This window comes from Lepidochelys kempii, chromosome 14, assembly GCF_965140285.1.
Source record: "Lepidochelys kempii isolate rLepKem1 chromosome 14, rLepKem1.hap1, whole genome shotgun sequence".
In the NCBI taxonomy this organism is placed as follows: domain Eukaryota; kingdom Metazoa; phylum Chordata; order Testudines; family Cheloniidae; genus Lepidochelys; species Lepidochelys kempii.
This window is the reverse complement of record NC_136393.1, coordinates 15,636,588-15,659,980: the sequence shown is the minus strand read 5'-3', so window position 1 is coordinate 15,659,980 and position 23,393 is coordinate 15,636,588. Positions and strand designations below refer to the sequence as shown.

Here is a 23,393-nt window from a genome sequence, read left to right as displayed (position 1 = left end):
CTGACAGGTAACCAGGAGAGCATTTCCCTTGGAGATTCTGCAAAGGCAGCTGCCCCTATTCTTTCCACACAGAGCCACCCCCAACCAACACACACAACTCCCCAGGGAGTTCTAGGCCTCCGTGGTTCCTGGGCTCTGCTCGTCCTTTACTAACAAGCAACACATGCACCAGTCTGTGCCGCCCCCTCTCTTGGGCCCGCACCAGCCCCTGCAGCGTGCATGGAGTAGAAGTGGCCACTCACGTTTAATTCCTTTTCGAAGGATCATTTCCAGGATCTCGCAGAAGGGGGCTAGGTGCGGGGAGGCATCAGTGCACAGGCTGCTCCCCTCCTTGATGGCGAGGATGCATGCTGTGAGAAAGTGGGAGGGAAGCAGAACGCTGAGGGCACCTGTTCACATCATCCTCTAGTGGGACTGGTCTTGATGAGCTGGTATTTTTAACCAGAGCTAGAGCAACAGCTTGTGAAATAACTCTGCAGTCAGTCTGTTACCATCAGGTTGTGCATGTGGCAGGAAGGTCCATGAACAGACCAAGTTCAATTTGCTCAGCCCCCAGAGATAGAAGATCAATGTCAAACACCAGGAGGAAAGCAAACTCACTCCTTGCTTCAGGCCTGGCTCATGAGAGGTAACTTGGTCTAGGGAAAGAGCACAGGGCTGAGCGTCAGGACTGCCGGAGTTCTAATGCCAGCTCTACTAACGGACCACTCTGAGACTTTGAGCAAGTCACAACCCCTGGGGCACAATTTCCCTACTGATACAAGGAGGGGGCTATCATCACTTCACCACCCTGGTGAGAGATAGGGAGGATTAGACAGTATCTATAAAGCACACTGATGAGGTGAAGCATTCACACATAGTCTTTCCTTTGTAGACGCACAAAAGGCCCAAGACTGAAATGTGTCAAGCAGCCTCAACTCTCCTTGATGGCCAATGGTGTTTGGGAGCACTTGATGCCTGGCAGAACTGGGTACAAAAGCCAGCACCCCCTTCCCACAAGGAAGGTGGGCATTTCAGCAGCTTGGTTGGAAATTGCAGTTGTCCCCTTTCGATCAGCTCACTCACAGCTGATGGTCAGCCCTGTCACCATCTGGAGAAGTGGAGCACAACATACAAAAGAAAAAATGGCTTAGAACTTGTGCCAGGGAATAGGGGAAGCTCTGATCGCTGCCCGAGGCAGGACACAGCTGCCCTGCTGAAAATCAGTTTTACTTTCTTTTCTCTATTGGGTTCCTGCCACATTACTACCCTGTTTCTCTAAAGCCAGCAGCACTCTCCTACTTCCTAGTGCATCGCTAGAAACCAGCTGGAGCCTGACAGCTAGTCTCACTTTTTGACCACAGCCTACACTTCTGCCATACTAAGAGCTTCGTCTCCTTACAAATACTGCACAGCAGCAGGAGCGATCTCCCAAGTTGAGACAGAAGCATCTCCTTCCTGCTGCTGTAACTCCTGTCTGCCTCGAGTCATTCTTCACTGTCAGTTCCTCAGGCCAGTTTTCAAACTGGTTCTGTGAAGCACCAGGTGCATGACTGGTGGTGTATAAATAATAACGAGCTAACCAACAGGGGCAGCAAACCAGGGAGTTTGAGAGGGAGTCGTAATATCATCCCTATGTTTAGCAATGCCAGCGCTGCTCCTGTCTCTTCTACTGCATCCAGACAGGGAACCTAAACACAGAGGCCTCTACCCAGATCCTGATGTGGATTAGTAGGGACTGTGGCCTGCATTTCCCACTCACAGAAAGTCAGGTGGGGAGACTGTCCAGTATGAAAGGTGTCTGCTGGCGAAACCTCTCAGGAAACAGGTAGGAGAGCTACAGCAGGAGGTGGCTAGGCCGAGGCACATCCATGCCCACGAGGAATTCATTGAGTGTATTCAAATGGAGACCGCCAAGGCTGAGGAAGCTGTCCAGCTAGAGAGGACTGCTGTCATGCCTAGGTGAAGTGGATAAGGCTCTGTCGCAGGAAAGACACTGGCAGCTGGTTACTTCTGGCAGCAGGCCGTGCTCCACCCCTGTTCCCAACCCACCCACCAGAGTGATGGAGAACCATTATGCTGCCCTGGCAACAAGCAGTGAGGACTCGCCTCCAAAGGTGGAGGAGGAGAAGCTTTGTACCCCCAAGGCTGGAGGGATCGCAGCCACTACTCCCAGGAGGAAATGTAGGATAGTGGTGGTTGGTGATTCCCTTCGGAGGACGACAGAGGCACCCATCTGTTGGCCTGACATGGCATCCCAGGAGGTACGTTGCCCATATCCGAGGCATTACGGAGGGACTGTCGAGGATCATCCGGCCTCTAACTACTACCCCATGCCGGCATTAATGATACTGTGAGCAGATCAGAAGTGACTGCAGGGTTCTGGGAGTGAGGGTCAAGGAGTTGGGGGTGCAGGTGGTAGTCTCTTCGATCCTTCCAGTCAAGAGTAGGGGCCCAGGCAGAGACAGATGCATCTTGGAGGTGAATGCTTGGCTGTGCAGATGATGTTGCCAGGAGGGCTTCAATTTCCTTCACCACAGAACTCTGTTCTGGGAAGAAAGACTGCTGAGTGGAGAGGGCATCTACCTATCAAAGAAGGGGATGTGTATCTTTGGATACAGACTGGCTAATCTAGAAAGGAGGGCTTTAAACTGGGTTCAACGGGGGTAGGAGACAAAAGCCCACAAGTAAGTTAAAAAAAAATGGAGACTGATCAAAATCGGGGGGGGGACGGGACCATGGGCCATTATAGCAGGGACAAGGGAGAGACAAGAGGAAACAATAGAGGGGAATCAGAGGTTTCAGAGTAACAGCCGTGTTAGTCTGTATTCGCAAAAAGAAAAGGAGTACTTGTGGCACCTTAGAGACTAACCAATTTATTTGAGCATAAAATTGGTATCTTAGATGTCTGTATACTAATGTGAGAAGTATGGGGAACAAACAGGAAGAACTAGAAATGCCAGTGAATAAACACAACTATGACATAGTTGGCATCACAGACCTGGTGGGAGAATAATACACATGACTGGAATATTGTACAGAAGGGTACACCTTGCTCAGGAAGGACAGGCAGGGGGGAAAAAAAAGAGAGGAGGCGTTGCCTTATGTATCAAAAATGTATACATTTGGACTGAGGTTGAGATAGAAATAGGAGACAGACTTGTTGAAAGTCTCTAGGTAGGGATAAAAGGGGTAAAACACAAGGGTGATGTCACTGTAGGGGTCTACTAGACCACCTAACTAGGAAGAAGAGGTGGAGGTGGCTTTTTTTAAATAACAGACAAAACCATCCAAAGCAGGACTGGCTGGTCAGGGGGAACTTCAACTACCCAGACATCAATTGGAAAAATAATATAGCACAGCACAGATTACCCAACAAGTTCTTGGAATGCCTTGGAGACAATTTTTTTACTTCAGAAGATGGAGAAAGCAACTAGGGGAGAGGCTGTTCTAGGGTAAATAGGGAGGAACTGGTTAAGAATTTGAAAGTGGAAGGCAGCCTGGAAGGCAGCCTGTGATCATGACATGACAGAGTTCATGATTTTAAGGAATAGTAAGAGGGAAAACAGCACAATAAAGACAATAGATTTCAAGAAGGCAGACTTTAGCAAACGCAGGGAGTCGGTCGGTAAGATCTCATGGGAAGCAAGTCTAAGAGGGAAAACAGTTCAAGAAAGTTGGCAGTTTTTCAAAGAGATGTTATTAAGGGCAAAAGAGCAAATTATCCCCCTGCGTAGGAAAGGCAGGAAGTATGGCAAAAGACCACTCTGGTTTAACCAGGAGATCTTCAATGAGCTGAAACTCAAAAAAGAGTATCTTACAAAAAGTAGAAACTAGATCAAATTACAGGCAAGCAACACAAGCATGTAGGGACAAAATTAGAAAGGCCAAGGCACAAAAAAGATTAAACTAGCTAAAGACACAAAGGGTAACAAGAAAACATTCTACAGATACATTAGAAACAAGAGGAAGACCAAGGACAGGGTAGGCCTGTTAGTCAATGAGAGAGGAAAGACAATAACAGAAAATGGGAAGTTGGCAGAAGTGCTAAGTGACTTTTTTGTTTCAATTTTCACCAAAAAGTTTAGTAGAAATTGGAGGTCTAACATAGTGAACTCCGATGAAAATGAGGTAGGATCTGAGACTAAAATAGGGAAAGAACAAGTTAGGAAGGACTTAGACAAATTAGACGTCTTCAAGTCGCCAGGGCCTGATGAAATACATCCTAGAATATTCAAGGAGCTGACTGAAGAGATATCTGAGCCGCTAGCGATTATCTTCAAAAACTCATGGAAGATGGGAGAGATTCCAGAGGACTAGAAAAAGGAAAATATAGTGCCTGTCTATAAAAAGGGAAATAAGGACAACCCTGGGAATTACAGACCACTCAGCTTAACTTCAGTACTTGGAAAGATAATGGAGCAAATAATCAAGAAAAGGAGTACTTGTGGCACCTTAGAGACTAACCAATTTATTTGAGCATGAGCTTTCGTGAGCTACAGCTCACTTCATCGGATGCATACCGTGGAAACTGCAGAAGACATTATATACACACAGAGACCATGAAACAATACCTCCTCCCACCCCACTGTCCTGCTGGTAATAGCTTATCTAAAGTGATCGTCAAGTTGGGCCATTTCCAGCACAAATCCAGGTTTTCTCACCCTCCGCCCCCCCACACACAAACTCACTCTCCTGCTGGTAATAGCCCATCCAAAGTGACCACTCTCCCTACAATGTGCATGATAATCAAGGTGGGCCATTTCCAGCACAAATTCAGGCTCTCTCACACACACACCCCTGCCCGGGGAACACACATACACACACTCACTCTCCTGCTGGCAATCGCTCATCCAAACTGACCACTCTCCAAGTTTAAATCCAAGCCTGGAACCCCGACCTGGGATATTCTATCTACTACCCAAGATCCATAAACCTGGAAATCCTGGGCGCCCCATCATCTCAGGCATTGGCACCCTGACAGCAGGATTGTCTGGCTATGTAGACTCCCTCCTCAGGCCCTACGCTACCAGCACTTCCAGCTACCTTCGAGACACCACTGACTTCCTGAGGAAACTTCAATCCATCAGTGATCTTCCTGATAACACCATCCTGGCCACTATGGATGTAGAAGCCCTCTACACCAACATTCCACACAAAGATGGACTACAAGCCGTCAAGAACACTATCCCCGATAATGTCATGGCTAACCTGGTGGCTGAACTTTGTGACTTTGTCCTTACCCATAACTATTTTACATTTGGGGACAATGTATACCTTCAGATCAGCGGCACTGCTATGGGTACCCGCATGGCCCCACAGTATGCCAACATTTTTATGGCTGATTTAGAACAACGCTTCCTCAGCTCTTGTCCCGTAAAGCCCCTACTCTGCTTGCGCTATATTGATGACATCTTCATCATCTGGACCCATGGAAAAGAAGTCCTTGAGGAATTCCACCATGATTTCAACAATTTCCATCCCACCATCAACCTCAGCCTGGTCCAGTCCACACAAGAGATCCACTTCCTGGACACTACAGTGCTAATAAACAATGGTCACATAAACACCACCCTATACCAGAAACCTACTGACCGCTATGCCTACCTACATGCCTCCAGCTTTCACCCTGACCACACCACACGATCCATCGTCTACAGCCAAGCTCTGCGATACAACCGCATTTGCTCCAACCCCTCAGACAGAGACAAACACCTACAAGATCTCTGTCAAGCTTTCTTACAACTACAATACCCACCTGCGGAAGTGAAGAAACAGATTGACAGAGCCAGAAGCGTTCCCAGAAGTCACCTACTACAGGACAGGCCTAACAAAGAAAATAACAGAACACCACTAGCCGTCACCTTCAGCCCCCAACTAAAACCCCTCCAACGCATTATTAAGGATCTACAACCTATCCTGAAGGATGACCCAACACTCTCACAAATCTTGGGAGACAGGCCAGTCCTTGCCTACAGACAGCCCCGCAACCTGAAGCAAATACTCACCAACAACCACATACCACACAACAGAACCACTAACCCAGGAACCTATCCTTGCAACAAAGCCCGTTGCCAACTGTGCCCACATATCTATTCAGGGGACACCATCACAGGGCCTAATAACATCAGCCACACTATCAGAGGCTCGTTCACCTGCACATCCACCAATGTGATATATGCCATCATGTGCCAGCAATGCCCCTCTGCCATGTACATTGGTCAAACTGGACAGTCTCTACGTAAAAGAATAAATGGACACAAATCAGATGTCAAGAATTATAACATTCATAAACCAGTCGGAGAACACTTCAATCTCTCTGGTCACGCAATCACAGACATGAAGGTCGCTATCTTACAACAAAAAAACTTCAAATCCAGACTCCAGTGAGAAACTGCTGAACTGGAATTCATTTGCAAATTGGATACTATTAATTTAGGCTTAAATAGAGACTGGGAGTGGCTAAGTCATTATGCAAGGTAGCCTATTTCCCCTTGTTTTTTCCTACCCTTCCTCCCCTCCCCTCCCCCCCCCCCCCAGACGTTCTGGTTAAACTTGGATTTAAACTTGGAGAGTGGTCAGTTTGGATGAGCTATTGCCAGCAGGAGAGTGAGTTTGTGTGTGTGTGTTCCCCGCGGGGGGGGGGGGGGGGGGAGCCTGGATTTGTGCTGGAAATGGCCCACCTTGATTACCATGCACATTGTAGGGAGAGTGATCACTTTGGATAAGCTATTACCAGCAGGAGAGTGAGTTTGTGTGTGTGGTTTTTGGAGGGGGGTGAGGGAGTGAGAGAACCTGGATTTATGCAGGAAATGGCCCACCTTGATTATCATACACATTGTGAAGAGAGTGGTCACTTTGGATGGGCTATTACCAGCAGGAGAGTGAGTTTGTGTGTGGGGGGGCGGAGGATGAGAAAACCTGGATTTGTGCTGGAAATGGCCCAACTTGACGATCACTTTAGATAAGCTATTACCAGCAGGACAGTGGGGTGGGAGGAGGTATTGTTTCATGGTCTCTGTGTGTATATAATGTCTTCTGCAGTTTCCACGGTATGCATCCGATGAAGTGAGCTGTAGCTCACGAAAGCTCATGCTCAAATAAATTGGTTAGTCTCTAAGGTGCCACAAGTACTCCTTTTCTTTTTGCGAATACAGACTAACATGGCTGTTACTCTGAAACCTAACAAATAATCAAGCAATCAATTTGCAAACACTTAGAAGATAATAAGGTGATAAGTAACAGTCAGCATGGATTTGTCAAGAACAGATAGAGAAAACTATTAGGTTGGTTTGACACTGACAGGGTAACAAGCCTTGTGGATGGGGGAGAAGTGATAGATGTGATATATCTTGAGTTTAGTAAGGCTTTTGATATGGTCTTGCATGACCTTCTCACAAACAAAACTAGGGAAATACAACCTAGATGGAGCTCCTGTAAGTGGGTGCATAACTGGTTGGAAAACTGTTCCCAGAGAGTAGTTATCAGAAGGCTAAGATTTAGTCATGGATATTTTTAATAAAAGTCATGGACAGGTCATGGGCAATAAACAAAAATTCACTGCCCAGTGACCTGCCCATGACTCGTACTATATACCCCTGACTAAATCTGGGGGCTCCGGGGGCGCAGTTGCTGCTCTGGAGAGGGGGCTCTGGGGCACCCACTCGTACCGGAGGATGGGGGCTCTGGTGAGGGGCTGCCTGGGACCGCCACCGCTGCTGGTCAGAGATGGATCTGCTGGCCCAAAACCCCGCTGCTGCTGGCAGAGTGGCAGCCCGGGACCCCTGCTGCCAGTGTGGGGGGCAGCCAGGGACCACCACCAGTGCTGCGGGGGGGCGGTACAGCTGGCCCCAGGACTCAGTCGCACCTGCCAGCTGCAGAAGTCATGGAGGTCCCGGAAAGTCACAGAATCTGTGACTTCAGTGACCTCTGTGACAGACTCGCAGCCTCAGTTATCGGTGGTTCACAGTCAAGCTGGAAGGGCATACTGAGTGGAGTCCCACAGGGGTTGGTCCTGGGCCCAGGTTCTGTTCAATATCTTCATTAATGATTTAGATAATGGCATAGAGTAGACTTATAAAATTTGTGGACAATACCAAGCTGGGTTGCAAGTGCTTTGGAGGATCGGATTAAAATTCAAAATGATCTGGACAAAGAGTCTGAAGTAAAAAGGATGACATTCAATAAGGACAAATGCACAGCACTCCACTTAGGAAGGAACACTCAACTGCACACATACAAAATGGGAAATGACTGCCTAGGAAGCAGTACTGCGGAAAGGGATGTGAGAGGGTCAGAGTGGATCACAAGCTAAATGAGTCAACGGTGTAACATTGTTGCAAAAAAGGCAAACATCATTCTGGGATGTATTCGCAGGAGTGTTGTAAGCAAGACACAAGAATTAATTCTTCTGCTCTACTCCGTGCTGATAAGGCCTCAGCTGGAGTATTGTGTCTAGTTCTGGGCACCACATTTCAGCAAAGATGTCGCCAAATTGGAGAAAGTCCAGAGAAGAGCAACAAAAATGCTGAAAGGTCTAGAAAAAATGACTTATGATGAAAGATTGAAAAAATTGGCTTTGTTTAGTCTGGCGAAGAGAATACTGAGAGGGGACACGATAACAGTTTTCAAGTACATAAAGGGTTGTTACAAGGAGGAGGGAGAAAAATTGTTCTCATTAACCTCCGAGGACAGGACAAGAAGCAATGGGCTTAAATTGCAGCAAGGGAGGTTTAGGTTGGACATTAGAGAAAACTTCCTAACTGTCAGGGTAGTTAAGCACTGGAACAAACTGTGGAATCTCCATAATTGGAGGTTTTTGAGAACAGGTTAGACAAACACCTGCCAGGGATGGTCTAGTTATCACATAGTCCTGCCTTGAGTGCAGGGGACTGGACTAGAGGACCTCAAGATCCCTTCCAGGCCTACTCTTCTATGATTCTAAGAATCCTCCTCCCAACCTCTTTGACTCCTTCTGAACAGGCATCTGGAGACACTCCCAATTGCCCAAGAAAGGGAAGTGACTCACAGTGAGAAACCATCTCAGAGTTAAACTCTCTGAAACCAATTCACCTGCTAATATCAGCATACAATAGACTGCTTCTGTAAATATTGATTCATCTTCTCTGGGCTGTGTGCTCTGCCCTTCAGTCTCACAGGTCTGAGCCCTAGACAGAAATTTGCAACGCAGCTTTCACTTCATTAGGTGTCCAGGATGCACATTAGTGAATCCAGGGTTCTCTCTTGCAACCCACCCCCAAAATAAAGGAAAGTGTGGGGGGACCAGTCACCAGAAGAATGTATGTCCCCAAAAGGGATAAAGGTGTAAGAGATAGCAAAGATAGTACCAAAAATACACAAGTGAAGGGTTGGCTGGTTTCCAGGGAAGGGAACAGCTGGATGTAAAGGAAAAATGCATGGTGGGGTCACCATCCTTTGAAGGAGAAACTAGTCTCTACTTGGAAAGGATGACAACCCAGAAGAAAAGTGGCTGTGGGTTATTACAGCCTGCCTGAAGGAGGAGACTGGACTTTCCTTTAGCAGGCTGTTGATTCCATGGCAGATTCTGCACAGGTGTTTCAGCAGCATTTGCTCAGCTTTGCAGGTGGCAGCTCAAACCCCATGAACACAAATGAGTCTAAGGCCCTTGCAGATACACAGAGTCTCCCAGGGAATGCATACACAGGTCTCAGCATACGGTACAGTGAGTAATTACAGCAGGTTTTCCCCACTCCCCAGTGTGTTCTAAGGCACGAAGCTGGTGTTCTGACAGAAGCGTGTGTGTAGAGGAGACGGGCAGTGAGGTGTGTACCAGGATCTTCCCGTGCTCCCATTTTATTACTTCCCTCAAATATCCTGTACTGGTCAAACCAGCCTTCCAGGCTGTAAGCAACTCTCACCAGAGCATGTTAATGCCCCCTCTTCATTCAACCACATGGGGGTCGCTCAAGAGCTCTGGGAGAGGTAAACTCCCCCCTCAGCTGACCATGATGTCTCTGTACTGTTCCCAGCTAGGGCTGCCACGTGCAGAACAATCTCTCTCACCCTCACCCTGCTGGTTTTCTATAAAACCCCTCACCGTGGTGTCTCGGTGCAAAATGGCAATGCTTACATCACAAAGCAATGGTGTTATCTCACTGCATCACCGTGGGCCCCAAGATCAAATTCAGGACCTTGTCAGTGTCCCATAATAATTGTCCATAGGGCCACCGTCCCCACAAAAAGGCTAGCCAGACCCAGGAAAGCCAGAGCAGGGGATGGCAACCTTACCAGGGAACTGAGCTCAGCATTTACACTCAGACCCTCTTGAAGACATCAATCCCCCAGAGGAGTCCTCACTTTGCAAAACAGGAGGGCAGCCTGGCTCTCAAGTCTCCCCCAAGCTCTCTGGCACCTGCCCAATTCAAAGCAGCATCAGTCTCACCCCTCCTCTCACCCAGCCCCTTGCAAATCCCTCCAACCATGCAGCCGCGCACAGGTGCCTGCATCTCCCCCCTCCTCCAGCCACTCACCTTTCAGGGTCCCCAGCAGTGGCTCTTTCCCAGTCATGCCGCCCCCCTCCCCAGCCGCAGCAGCCCGACAGACACCTGCAGGGCTCCACCCAGTGACGACTGTGAGTCCCTTCCGCAAACACAGGGCAACATACTGGGAGATACCACTCACTCTGCAGCAGACGGGGGGAGCAGAGGGAGCAAGGCCCACTTCAGTGTCTTTGCTGGGAGCCCAATACAAGGCTGTGCATTAGGGAAGCTGGAATGGACTCATCAGCTCTCCTGGAGGGAGACGAATCATGCTCCCGGGATGGTGGTCTGGGGTGAATGATTAGGAGGGGCTATAGACACCCCTCCCCGGAAGAGATTTTAGGCTCTTCCAGCAGCTTTGGAATGTTGATACTTATTATCCTGCAACAAGTCAGCGGCGTGATGACGCTGATCAGAGAAACAGTCCTGAAGTGGGTGGGTTGCATCCTGACACCTCTGTGGAGGGCCAAGGAAAAGCCAGACCTCATTATCATTACTTGGTATTATTCCTGAATGTGCCTTTTAGTTCCCATTAAACAAACACCAGGATCTCCAAATGCAACAACATTCAATCAACTACATTTCTTCACATTACTGTCTGCACTACAGCCATACAATTAAATCAGACTGTAATAATTAACAAGGCCAAACTAGGGGTGTTTGCAATGACAGATAGGAGGACTGTGCATCTCACGTTAGCCCCAGGGCTATCACGGCATGACAGAGTGAGATTTAAAACTAATTTGGTGCGTGAAATTTTAGTATCTCATTGAAACACACATTGTAAAGCCTTTCACCATGAGACTAAAAGGTTTTAAATTAACATTTGTGCCTTCATCTTTACTGCTATAATATTGCTTAGAAACTACAAAGATGAGTGCAATCAAAACAACAACTACATTAGACAGATCCACAACTCACTTAAGGATTCTCTGAACATTTGTAAACTGAAAGAAAATTCACCTGAATAACACATTGGTCTTACAGGTTACAGATAGGAAATGTTGCTGGTAGCCCTGCAAGCTGATAATGCCACATACAATTAATAATCATTTTTAAGGTCAGGCTTGACAAACCCCTGGCTGGGATGATTTAGTTGGGGATTGGTCCTGCTTTGAGCAGGGGGTTGGACTAGATGACCTCCTGAGGTCCCTTCCAACCCTGATATTCTATGATTTTATGAATAATTAATACATTTTATTTCATATAGCATCTCTCATGCAATGCATCCCGAAACCTTATACATTTTTGTTAACTTCTCCAGGCCTCAGTCCCCTCATCCATAAAATGACCTGGCTTCTTAACAGTAGGGTGACCAGATAGCAAGTGTTAGACATCAGGACAAGGGGTGGGGAGTAATAGGTGCCAATGTAAGAAAAAGCTCCAAAAATCGGGACTGTCGCTATAAAATCGGGACATCTGGTCACCCTACTTAAAAGGGTTGTGGGGAGGCTGTTAGTTAATATGCCATGCTTTCCTTACAGTGGAAAGAAGGTGGGATGGTAACACATGAATCCCAAACCCCATCATTTAGAATTTGCACATATTAAAGGCAGATCTTTCTAGCAGATGGAGAGGCTGACACCACTGTGATAAATGCAGTATAGATGGATGGATAAAGACTTTGAGCCAGCAGGGAGAGGGAAGGCTGTATGGCTAACAGAGATGGCCAAAAAAATAATTTTGTCACTTGCAAAAAACGTTTAACAAAAATGGGGGAAAAAAACATTTTTCTTCTAATATTTTTTTGTTTCCATTGAAAAATCAAACTGCCAAAACTGATTTTTTAATATTTGGTGTATTTATTTATTGCAACTGACAACCACTTTTTTTTTTGGGGGGGGGGTTGATGAAAACTGAAAAATGTTTAGGGGTTCAGTTTTTCAAAGAAAACCAACATGGCTGTGATGGAAATGGGCATTTTTGGATCCAATGGAGATCCTGGGACATTCACACGGAACTATGTGAATCTGGAGAATCCCGCACGAAAGCTCATGCTCAAATAAATTGGTTAGTCTCTAAGGTGCCACAAGTACTCCTTTTCTTTTTGCGAATACAGACTAACACGGCTGTTAGCCTTTTTCTGGGGGTTTCAGAGTATCTCCTTGGCTTCTCCCTTCCCTCCCCTTTGCCTGAGACAGCCGCACCCTACCCTCATCTCTGAGGCCACTGTCTGCACTAAGGTCATTTTCTATACATTGCTCACCTCTGTTAGCAACACTGGGAACTCTAGTGTAGAGAGGTCACCAGGTACCACCAGGGTTTTTAACACGGTGTCAAGTACCCGTGATCAGGGCAGGTCTAATGGACACTGTTAAAAACAACAGCAGCCAGTGGCCCATCTACGCTAGGATTTCCAAAGTAGCTAACACCCCTAGAGCTGAGCTGGTGTTAGAAAAACGTGCAAACTGTCCCTACAGTATACTCAGGGCCTGAGAAGAGCTGTAGGTACCGATGGAATGACCACTCCTTCACCAAAAGCAGTATCTCCTGGGAAAGCCACCCTGCACCAGAAAAGTAACCACACTTCACCCAGCAAATGCTCTCTGGTTCTCCACTCCAGCAGCCCCGCCTTTAGAGCCCGGGAGTCCCAAAGAAAGACGCGGGGTTTTCTACAGAGACTGGAGCACATAGGCAGCTCCCCCACTGTGTGGCTGGGGGGGGGGGGGTCCTTTCTGGTTTTAGGGTGCGCCCTTCTGGCGCGATTTGAGATCCTCTGGTGGAAGATGCAAAGGGTTAATCATTGAACCGGGTTACTATTCAACCCGCCTGATGTGGGAGGGGAAATAACCGAACCGAGCCAAAGAAATTCACCAGCTCCAGGCCAAGGGGTGGGGCAGGGCAGTAGAGAAGCCTCCGGCGCAGGCAGGAAGCGCGAGGCGGGGGAGGCCCTGGCGGCATGGCCCTCGCGTTGTTGCAGCCGGGCCTTCTGTGGTGGAACGTTGCAACCCCGCGCTCCCAGCCCCCTGCGGAGCATGGCCGGGCGAAGGGAGGCCGATCTCGGCTCGCTGCTGGCGCAGGCCCGGGTGGCGTACCGAGGGGCCTTCGCAGGGGCGGACCCTGAGCTCGCGGTGTCAGCCCCCGGCAGGGTGAACCTGATCGGAGAGCACACGGACTACAACCAGGGCTTCGTGCTGCCTATGGTAAGGGGGAGGGCAGAGGGGCTGGGCTTAGGGGGGGCCGCCGAAGCGTTACTTGGGCTGTGGCCGTGCCGGCACCCCCGCCTTCCCCCACGACTCGGGTGCAGCAAACCCAGGCACTTCCATGCGATCCCGTTCTTTCATAGAGGAGCGTGGGACGAAGTCCGCATTGTTGCGAGGGTCGGGAGCAGGGTCCTCCGCGTGTGAATGCAAGTTGCTGTCTGTCTCCCTCCGTGTTTCTGCAGCTCCCTGGCTCGCGAGACGAACGCTTGTCGCTCGTGTTGGTTACCCGGGGCGTCACTGCACAGAGAGCCACAAACTGAACCGCCCCTTCCCCCAGAACTGCGGCGGGATAAAGAGCCCCCCTCCCGCCTGGATCTCAGCGCTCACACTCAGTCCCAGCCAAACAAATTCTTCCCGCTCCGCCACAGCCTTTCTTTAGATCAGCACGGTGCTGTACAGACAGTAGCTCGTTCACTCGGCTCTGGATGTTGGATTGTATTGGATTATATTGGAATTGGAAAAGTTTCAGAAAAGGGCAACACAAATTATTAGGGGGCTGGTGTGTCGGCCATATGAGGAGCGTTTAATAAGAGTGGGATTTTTCAGCTTTGAAAAGAGACAACTAAGGGGAGGATCTGATTGAGGTCTATAAAATCATGACTGGTGTGGAGAAAGTAAATCTCCACTGAAAAATCCACTGAATGCATCCGATGAAGTGAGCTGTAGCTCACGAAAGCTCATGCTCAAATAAATTGGTTAGTCTCTAAGGTGCCACAAGTCCTCCTTTTCTTTTTGTAAATCAGGAAGTGTTATTTATACTCCTCATAACACAGGAAATGGGGGGGGGGGGGGTCACCAAATGAAATTAATAGGCAGTCAGTTTAAAACAAACAAAAGGAAGTATTTGTTCACATAGTGCACAGTCAATCTGTGGAACTCCTTGCCAGAGGATGTTGTGAAGGCCAAGACTATAACAGGGTTAAAAAAAGAACTAGATAAATTCATGGAGGATAGGTCCATCAATGGCCATGGGCAGGGATGGTGTCCCTAGCCTGTTTGCCAGAAGCTAGGAATGGGCGACAGGGGATGGACCACTTGATGATTACCTGCTCTGTTCATTCCCTCTGGGGCACCTGGCATTGGCCAATGTCAGAAGACGGGACACTGGGCTAGATGGCCCTGGTCTGACCCAGTACGGCCATTCTTATGTTATGTTCTTATGGATAAAAATCAGGCCTAAGGACAATAACAGTCCCCCATTTTAATAAACTGTTACGCTTTCCCCCATCACTGTGTAATGCTTTTTGGCCTGAGCTGTGGCTGTCCAGTGGCAGCGCTACCAGACATGCTGGGTGTGTTCGGAAGCACTTCTTAGCAGCCTCTTGGTCTGGGCTTGGATTAACTTCCCCAAACAAGAATTCTAGGTCATAGGATAACTCATTGGAGAAGGTAGGAACCATTCTCATCTTCCTGCCATTCCAGGAACCAAACAAGTGTCAGACAGCGGACTTAGAGCCCCACCGTGTGGGCACAGCACTACGGAAAACAGCTTCAGGCCAAGATTTCCAACCGTGGATGACTCCTCAATCCTTTTTTCTGGCATCTCAATAAATGGCCTAATTTCCAAAGGTGCTGAGTGCCCTTCGACTTCCCGTGCTCAGCAGGGCTTTTGCAAATCATGCCACTTATTTAGGTCTTAAATATGGATTTGGGAGCCTGTCTTTTGATGATCTTCAGCTTGGCCTGTAATTACAACTCCATCTCCTTCAGGGCTGCTGTCTCACCACCGAGCACGACAGGTAACATGGCCCTGCGTAAACGAGGTTACAGATGGGTTGTACTGCCCTTCCCCTATTCCGAAGCGATGTCCTGAGGCAACAACTGGGCAGTTAAACTGCTTAATTCTCCTTCTTTTCTTTACTCACTCCATAGTTTCTGCCTCTCTAACTTTTAATTTGCAAACACCTTTTGATGCTCAGCAGAGTTTTCTGCCCTTTTGACTGCCTGGGACAAATGTTGACTCCAGTAACTTGGTCTCTGACTAGGACTTTGTATGGCAGTGGTAACACTGGGGAAACCCTAGGAGAAAAGGCCAGTGTGATGCCCTCGCTTTCCATGGAGCCTCGGCTGTGAGGATGGCATTTGTGATGTGATGACCTGTCCACTAGCAGCTAGGCGGAAACTATTATACTGGTTTCCTACAGGCCACCAAAGAGCTAGCACAGCACAGTAATGCCTTTGGGTCTCCTGCTCGAGGATGGGGAATCAGTGTGTTTTTTTTTTTAATTTATTCAAGGCTGCTTTTCATGTGAACAAATCGGCCCAGGGAATAAAATCCTGACCGGGAGGCAATCCTAAGAGCATCATCTCTGCACACGTGTATAGTTCTGCCGCTCTATATATAGGAAGGCTGGTGTCTCTCTGGGGGCAGCGTTAAGGTTGTTTGGGTATCTTAATTGCAAGACATGGCAGCAAGGTCGTCACCATCCTTGTGATAAGAGAAACAAAGTAGCGACCGGTTCATAGAGAGTGGGAAATTCCTGCTCCTCGGGGCTCCAGCCTGTTCCCTATGGCCAGTTTCCCAGTGGGAGTAGGATCCCAGCCTTAATACCAAGACCCTCAGGTATCTCTGCACCGTCAGTTGCGCTGGCTTTCTGGAAGCAGGACATGTTGCAGGTTTCCATCATTTCCTTTTGCACTGGGTGGGGTTCAGCCAACGTCTCTCTCCGCAGGCCCTGCAGCTGGGCACCGTGGTGGTCGGGAGCCCAAGGCAGGACGGAACAATATCCATCATTACAACCGCAGAGGAGGCAGAGGAGCCCAAAAGGGTGCAGTTTCCAGCTCCGACAGAAAGAAACACCCTGAAGCCCGGGGAACCTCACTGGGCTAACTATGTGAAGGGTGTGATCCAGCATTACCGAGGTAAGGTCCAAACACACCTGGGCAGCGGGAGAGCTGTTTGGGTCAGCAATGTTCCTGCAGGCGCTCAGGATGCAGCGTGCTCTGGTTGGGAGGGTGGGTGTTACAATGCGACTGGGACAGAACTAGGAACAACTGTAGCCTCACTTCCAGCTGAACGTTGGTGAAACGCAGCTGATCCCTGCAGCTGCTGTTCCATTCATGTCTTGTCTGCGACTACAAGATGGTGCCTGAAACCCAGGTGCCATCTCTCTCCCACCACCAGGCAGCCTGCCTTCCTGCTCCCAGAAGTGACTGCTCCATGGCGGAACTGGCTGTGAGTAAGGGATATCTTCCTCCACTGCCCTTTCCTTTCCCTGAAGCTGCTGTCCCAGCACTGGGCTCCAACTATAGAGAGACCAAACAGCAGTGTGCCAAGCATGGTGTCAGGATACAGCTTGGTTGCCTGGGTTGCCTCTTGGGAGTGAGAGCAGAAGAGTTAGAGATGGACCCTGAATCAGCTCATTACAGCTGTAGTTCTCCGCTCCTCAGAGACGGCCTTCACCTGCCCTCTATCTGGTCAGACACAGCCTGGTTGCTACCGGCCTTTCTAAACTGGACATACTTTCCCCAGCCTCTCTCCAGTGGCAGCTGCCTCCCATGGGGTGTTGTACTCCTAGGGGTATCACCCGTCCAAGTCCACTTCATTTTCTGTCTTGACTCTGGTTGGGCTCATTCTCCTTCTCCCCTTTGTTTTTTGTCTCCATTACAGCCGGTCCTCTCCCAGGCTTCAACGCAGTGATAGCCAGTAACGTTCCCCTGGGCGGTGGCCTGTCTAGTTCAGCCTCTCTGGAAGTGGCTACGTATACCTTTCTGCAGCAGCTCTGCCCAGGTAACACAGCAGCCAGTTCATCAGCTCCACAAGCCTGGTGCAAGAGAGAACCTCTCTTTTGGGATCCTCTGTGCCAAATCCAGGTGCTGGCCAAGAGACACTATAGGAGACGCTGTGATTCTAGTTCTCCCCTTCACCTCCACTGAGAGCTGCATCACAGCTACTGAGCTGCTCTCCTTGCCCAGAGGTAGAGCCCATCCCTTCCAACAGGGCCCCTCCAGATCCCTGGCTAACTCTGCATGGGATTAATAAGAACTCTCTCTCTCTGTTGAGAATCAACCAGGAAGTTCTTTGGGTTGGCCAGGATGAGTGGAGAATGGTCCTTAGGGAGCAAGTGTGAAAAAATAGCCGCACTTCCACCCTTCCCCGCTAGTGTGTCAAATCAAATTCTGGCTGAAGGATGTGGTATCCAACATATGGTGACTGGATTGGTCCATGCAGCCTGGTACCCTGTCTGTGATTGTGGCCGGAACATGTGATGCCTGAGAAGACGACAAATGTGCCCCTCATCCTGGGGAAGAGTGCGCCTAGATTGTGCAGTGTTGCACATGGGTGGGGAAGATTCCTTGTGACCCCATCTGGTATATGATCAGTAACAGAACTAAGCACAGAATATGCTACATACCCGGTTTATACCTCCCTTAAGCTCTGTTCTGAGGCCTTGCACAGGCTGTCTGCAGGGGGGTGAATTTCACCCAGGCTGCAATTCCCCTTCGCTTGCATAGCTGCAAACGTCATGAGCAGAGATGGGTTCAAGCCACAGAATTTGGATTTGGAGGCTGAACTGTTTTAGTTGGGAGTGATCTCTAGCTATAAATCCAGCCCTCTTTAAACAGGCGGCTGCAGTGCTGGCTCTGTAATGAAAGAAAGTGAAAATGAGCTTTAATTCCGCCCCCCGCATCTCACCCCCAGGTCCCTTGGGCAAGGTGGGAAATGGCACAAAGCAGGCACCATGCTAATCTCTCTCTTTCTCATTTGGCACAGATGATGGGGACTTAGTAGCCAAGGCTCTGGCCTGCCAGAAAGCTGAGCACACATTTGCTGGTATGCCCTGTGGGATCATGGACCAGTTCATATCTGTGATGGGCAAAGAGGGCCATGCATTGCTGATAGACTGCAGGTTAGGACATGGACTCATAGCTTACTATACCATCTAATGATGATACTCTGCATTTCTACAGCACCTTCCCTCCAAGGATCTCAAAGCGCTTCATGATCATCTGCCTACTATGCCTCATAACAGAGGCTTGGAGAGGTGCAGGGCCAGACACCCAGTTACATTAAGGCCCCTTTGTACCACTCTGGAAGTGTCAAGGGCTTTGGAAGTGAATTACATTTATACGTGGAGTGGCATAAAGGGTCCTCAACCTAGGTGAGAATTTGTCCTTGGCCATCCTGTGTGACCTTGAGCAGGCCAGCAGAGCTGGGATTACAGCCCGGGTCTGCCAATTCTCAGTCCTGTGTTCTGCTAGAGGACACTGCCTCCCACAGAGCAGAATCGCTGCCTTGTCGTGGTTGCACAGTGTAACTCTTATGTATAGTATCTAGCTGGCTGGGCAAGGGCAAGCCTAGCCTGGGAATTCAGACAGCAAGGTGAGCTGCTGCCTACTGGAACTTGTAGCATCCCGTGACCTTCGGCCAGTGACAAAGGGTCAAAGTCCCCACTATCCAGCACTCCCCAGCTTTCGGGATCAAGCCATTCAGACACAAGCCACAGAGAGCTTGGGATAGGGCCACAAGATGCTCCATAGCTGTGGATGCAGGATAGCCTTCCACAGGGTGATTATGGGAATGCAATGACTTGAACAGTAAAACCCTGACAGTAATCAGGTCTGTAACTTCATGGTAAAAATCCTTACAGGATCATGGCCAGTAAAACCCACACTTGGAGGGCCAGGAACTCCAGAGTTACTATTGAACCTTTCCATTGCAGTAGTGCCTACTGACCATGACCAGGTTGGGCCCCCGTTGTGGTAGGTGCTGTACAAACCCCGAGTAAATGACAGCCCCAGAGAGCTTAAGGTTAAACTGAAGAGCCCCCAAACACCTGGGGTAGCTTATGTAGAGGGTAAGCGCTGGGTAGGGAGGACTAGCTTTATCTGCGCATGCAGGGCCTAGTAAAATAGAGCCCTGACTTGGGCCTGTGGCTGATACTGCAATACGATTGCTGAGATGATGAAAATCCAGCATCAAGGTGCACAAACCACCTTAACTCTGCCCCCTTAGAGATACCAGCCTCCCAGCTGTGTGGGTGGAGAGCAGCCGTAACACTGGCTTTGTTCCTAGGTGGCTCTGAGCCTCAGAGCGATGTCGGTGGCCTCGCTGTAACGCAGGCTCCTGAGGCGCACCAAGGTGGCTGCTCCAGGGCAGCTCCCAGCTCGTCAGGGTCCCGTCCCTGTGACCCTGCTGTGACCTCTGTTCCAGGTCGCTGGAGACTTTCCTCTTGCCTTTGACTGACCCCAGCTTGGTGGTTCTCATCACCAACTCCAACGTGCGGCACGCGCTGACGGGCAGCGAGTACCCCACACGCCGGCGCCAGTGCGAGGAGGCAGCGAAGGCTCTGGGCAAGGCCAGTCTGAGGGAGGCCTGTCTGGCCGACTTGGAGGGTGAGTGCAACGTCTTCCTTGGGTCACCAGAACAGTCTGCTGCAGCCTAAATCTTGTGAGACAGTGTGGGGAGCGAGCTGGGCGACTGCGGGGGCGGGAGCTGGTGGGAGAGGGGCAGGGACGATGTGGGGAGCGAGCTGGGTGGGAGGCTGTGGGAGAGGGGCAGGGACGGTGTGGGGAGCGAGCTGGGTGGGAGGCTGTGGGAGAGGGGCAGGGACGGTGTGGGGAGCGAGCTGGGTGGGAGGCTGTGGGAGAGGGGCAGGGACGGTGTGGGGAGCGAGCTGGGCGGCACTGGGTGGGAGGGGGGCAGGGACGGTGTGGGGAGCGAGCTGGGTGGGAGGCTGTGGGAGAGGGGCAGGGACGGTGTGGGGAGCGAGCTGGGCGGCACTGGGTGGGAGGGGGGCAGGGACGGTGTGGGGAGCGAGCTGGGTGGGAGGCTGTGGGAGAGGGGCAGGGACGGTGTGGGGAACGAGCTGGGTGGGAGGCTGTGGGAGAGGGGCAGGGACGGTGTGGGGAGCGAGCTGGGCGGCACTGGGTGGGAGGGGGGCAGGGACGGTGTGGGGAGCGAGCTGGGTGGGAGGCTGTGGGAGAGGGGCAGGGACGGTGTGGGGAGCGAGCTGGGCGGCACTGGGTGGGAGGGGGGCAGGGACGGTGTGGGGAGCGAGCTGGGTGGGAGGCTGTGGGAGAGGGGCAGGGACGGTGTGGGGAGCGAGCTGGGTGGGAGGCTGTGGGAGAGGGGCAGGGACGGTGTGGGGAGCGAGCTGGGCGGCACTGGGTGGGAGGGGGGCAGGGACGGTGTGGGGAGCGAGCTGGGTGGGAGGCTGTGGGAGAGGGGCAGGGACGGTGTGGGGAGCGAGCTGGGTGGGAGGCTGTGGGAGAGGGGCAGGGACGGTGTGGGGAGCGAGCTGGGTGGGAGGCTGTGGGAGAGGGGCAGGGACGGTGTGGGGAGCGAGCTGGGTGGGAGGCTGTGGGAGAGGGGCAGGGACGGTGTGGGGAGCAAGCTTGGCACCTGAGGGGGACAGGAAGAGGGGTAGGGACTGCATATGGAGTGAGCTTGGTGCCTCTGCGGGGGCAGATAAAGACGTGAACTCAAAAGGTGCAGGGCAGCATGGAGCTCCATTCCAGGTGATCCCGTTTGGAGGCTCTAGGCCGTGGGTAGCGTCTCAGTCCAGCCTTGTGTGTCTCCAGCTGCCCGGGCCCTGCTGAGCGAGGAGGTGTACCGGCGCGCGAGGCATGTCATCGGAGAAATAGAGCGCACCTCCCGGGCGGCGCAGGCGCTGCAGGCCAGGGACTACAGGGCATTTGGGAGGCTGATGGTGGAGAGTCACAACTCCCTCCGGTACGGGCGTCGCCAGCCCCGCTGGGTAGGGACACTCCAGCTGGGGGTAGGATAGCTATAGCTCTCAGGGCCCAAGGAGGGGACACAAGGAGAGCAACGTGGACAGCTTAAACCATGAGATTTTTCACGCAGTGTCCTATCTAGTCTCTCCCACAGCTCAGCGTTGCGGAGGGGAACAGCCTGCACTAAGTGACCGACTTTAGGAATAATTGCAGAGAAGAGCCTGTTCTACAGCCTCTGCGTTGGTCTGTACCAGAGGACAAAGGCACAGCCTCTGTACAGGGGGAGGGACAGCTCAGTGGTTTGAGCATTGGCCTACTAAACCCAGGGTTGTGAGTTCAATCCTTGGGGGGGGGCCATTTGGGATCTGGGGCAAAAATTGGGGATTGATCCTGCTTTGAGCAGGGGGTTGGACTAGATGACCTCCTGAGGTCCCTTCCAACCCTGATAGTCTATGATTCAGAAGGAGGCCTCTGCCCCTGCTCCTCAAGCATGCCCATGGCCAGTTACCCAATACTCCTACCACTGAAGGGAATGTGCCAGGCTAACCCCAGCAGCTGGGCCTGCTGGGGCCCGCAGTTTGAGAGACCCTTGCCCTCTCCATTTTGGCTAGCAAATGCATGTGTTTCTAGGACTGGCCCTGAAATTCGACCTCAGGAGGAATCAAATGAATCTTCCATCTCCCACTGCAGCCAGGTGCTATAGGGTTGGGTGTTCAGAATGCGTTTACAGGGACACGGCACTGGCAGGCTGCCCAGACTCTGGTTTGTGTTTCCCAGGGATGATTATGAGGTCAGCTGTCCTGAGCTGGATGAGCTGGTCGCTGCAGCGCTGGATGTCAGTGGGGTTTATGGCAGCAGGATGACGGGCGGAGGCTTTGGAGGCTGCACGGTCACGCTGCTGGAGGCTGCAGCAGCAGAGGAAGCTTTGCAGCACATCAAGGTACGTAGCCCTTCTAACGCCATAGCTCTGGCCTTCAGCCTGGCCTTAGGGCTGGCAGTGCAGAGCCCGGCTCCACCAGTTTGAGTGGAGAATTCGGACCAGGCAAGGTCCGAGGCAGAGGAGGATCAGGCCCAAGGAAGATGGCTGAAAAGGCTGCTCAGCCTCCGTTCTGGCTTTCCCCTGCATAGATAAGGCTGGGATAGTGAGACAGACGAGTTTCTCCAGAGAATATCTCAGAGTGAATAAGCAAAGTGACACGTAGCTGGAGACCTTGCTTGGGGGACTTGGATTGGTAATGAGGCTATAGGACCTTTGGCTCGCTAGGGCTCTAGTCTCAATGTGACCATTTTACTAGTCCTATCAGATGGCTCTACTGAAGTGTATATGAAATGAGTTGTGGTTGGGGGCCAATAATGCTCAGTCCAGCAGTAGCTTCCGTTCTGATCGCATGGCCCATTGCATTAGCATGCCGACTCTGTTGCACTCTTCAGTGCTTGCTTCTCCTTTTGTCTCTTAGGAGAAGTACAATGGCACAGCTACTTTCTATTTCACTACGCCTTCAGATGGGGCAAAGGCACAGCCTCTGTACGGAGTGACTTCCCTTTCTACATAGGGCGCTCTGATCTCTGGGTCCTCAACTGTGTCAGAGGAAAATTTCTGGGCCAGCTGCCTTCCCCCTTCCTCCTGCAGGAGATCAAACGTGGCTCTGTTTCTAACTTCACAACGGAACACAGGGAAATGTACAAATCTGTGTCACTCAAGTAATAAAACTAATTTTGCACAACAGTTCTGCCTCTTGACTTAACCATCTCAGTCTAAACCACTGGAGACCATATTCTGATCTCAGTTACACAAACATAAGTGTGACTTACAGTCACACTGGGGTTAACTCTGTGAACAGACCAGAGACTGATCCAGATTACTGCAGTGGTATGGGCAACATGTAGTGGCAATGTAGTAATGACTTGCATGAAGCTCAGTAATTACTGAAGGGAAGTGTAAGGGACTAGGATGGCAGAGGTCCATGTGCCAAATAGCTTGAGAGAAGGAGTCCATGATATGCTGGGAGCATGG

The 23,393-nt window shown here is 50.7% G+C and overlaps 2 protein-coding genes across 3 annotated transcripts in view; one reads left to right on the top strand and one right to left on the bottom strand.

Moving 5' to 3' along the window:
• Positions 1 to 13,626, bottom strand: part of LOC140898367 (uncharacterized) — a 29,983-nt gene extending 16,357 nt beyond the window's left edge. Inside the window, exons 1-2 of one of the 2 annotated variants that reach the window (XM_073312104.2) lie at positions 10,491 to 13,626; positions 243 to 350 (exon numbers count right to left, since the gene is read on the bottom strand). In XM_073312104.2, the coding sequence (XP_073168205.1) occupies positions 243 to 350; positions 10,491 to 10,527 (145 nt within the window). In that variant the 5' untranslated portion in view covers positions 10,528 to 13,626. The remainder of the gene's footprint in view (positions 1 to 242; positions 351 to 10,490) is intronic. The other variant, XM_073312102.2, reaches the window with a different exon arrangement.
• Positions 13,296 to 23,105, top strand: GALK1 (galactokinase 1). Its single transcript, XM_073312105.2, has 8 exons — positions 13,296 to 13,642; positions 16,375 to 16,564; positions 17,313 to 17,432; positions 18,417 to 18,552; positions 19,857 to 20,038; positions 21,227 to 21,377; positions 22,157 to 22,319; positions 22,837 to 23,105. Exons 1-8 carry the CDS (start codon positions 13,475 to 13,477, stop codon positions 22,930 to 22,932), a joined length of 1,206 nt encoding a protein of 401 aa, XP_073168206.1. The 5' UTR covers positions 13,296 to 13,474; the 3' UTR covers positions 22,933 to 23,105.
• Positions 23,106 to 23,393: the final 288 nt, after the last annotated feature.

Coding starts and splice junctions, on each gene's coding strand:
- GALK1 (XM_073312105.2), top strand. CDS start 13,475: ATGGCCGGGCGAAGGGAGGCCGATCTCGGCTCGCTGCTGGCGCAGGCC. Junction 16,565..17,312: donor TGTGATCCAGCATTACCGAG/GTAAGGTCCAAA, acceptor TCTCCATTACAG/CCGGTCCTCTCCCAGGCTTC. Junction 20,039..21,226: donor CTGTCTGGCCGACTTGGAGG/GTGAGTGCAACG, acceptor GTGTGTCTCCAG/CTGCCCGGGCCCTGCTGAGC.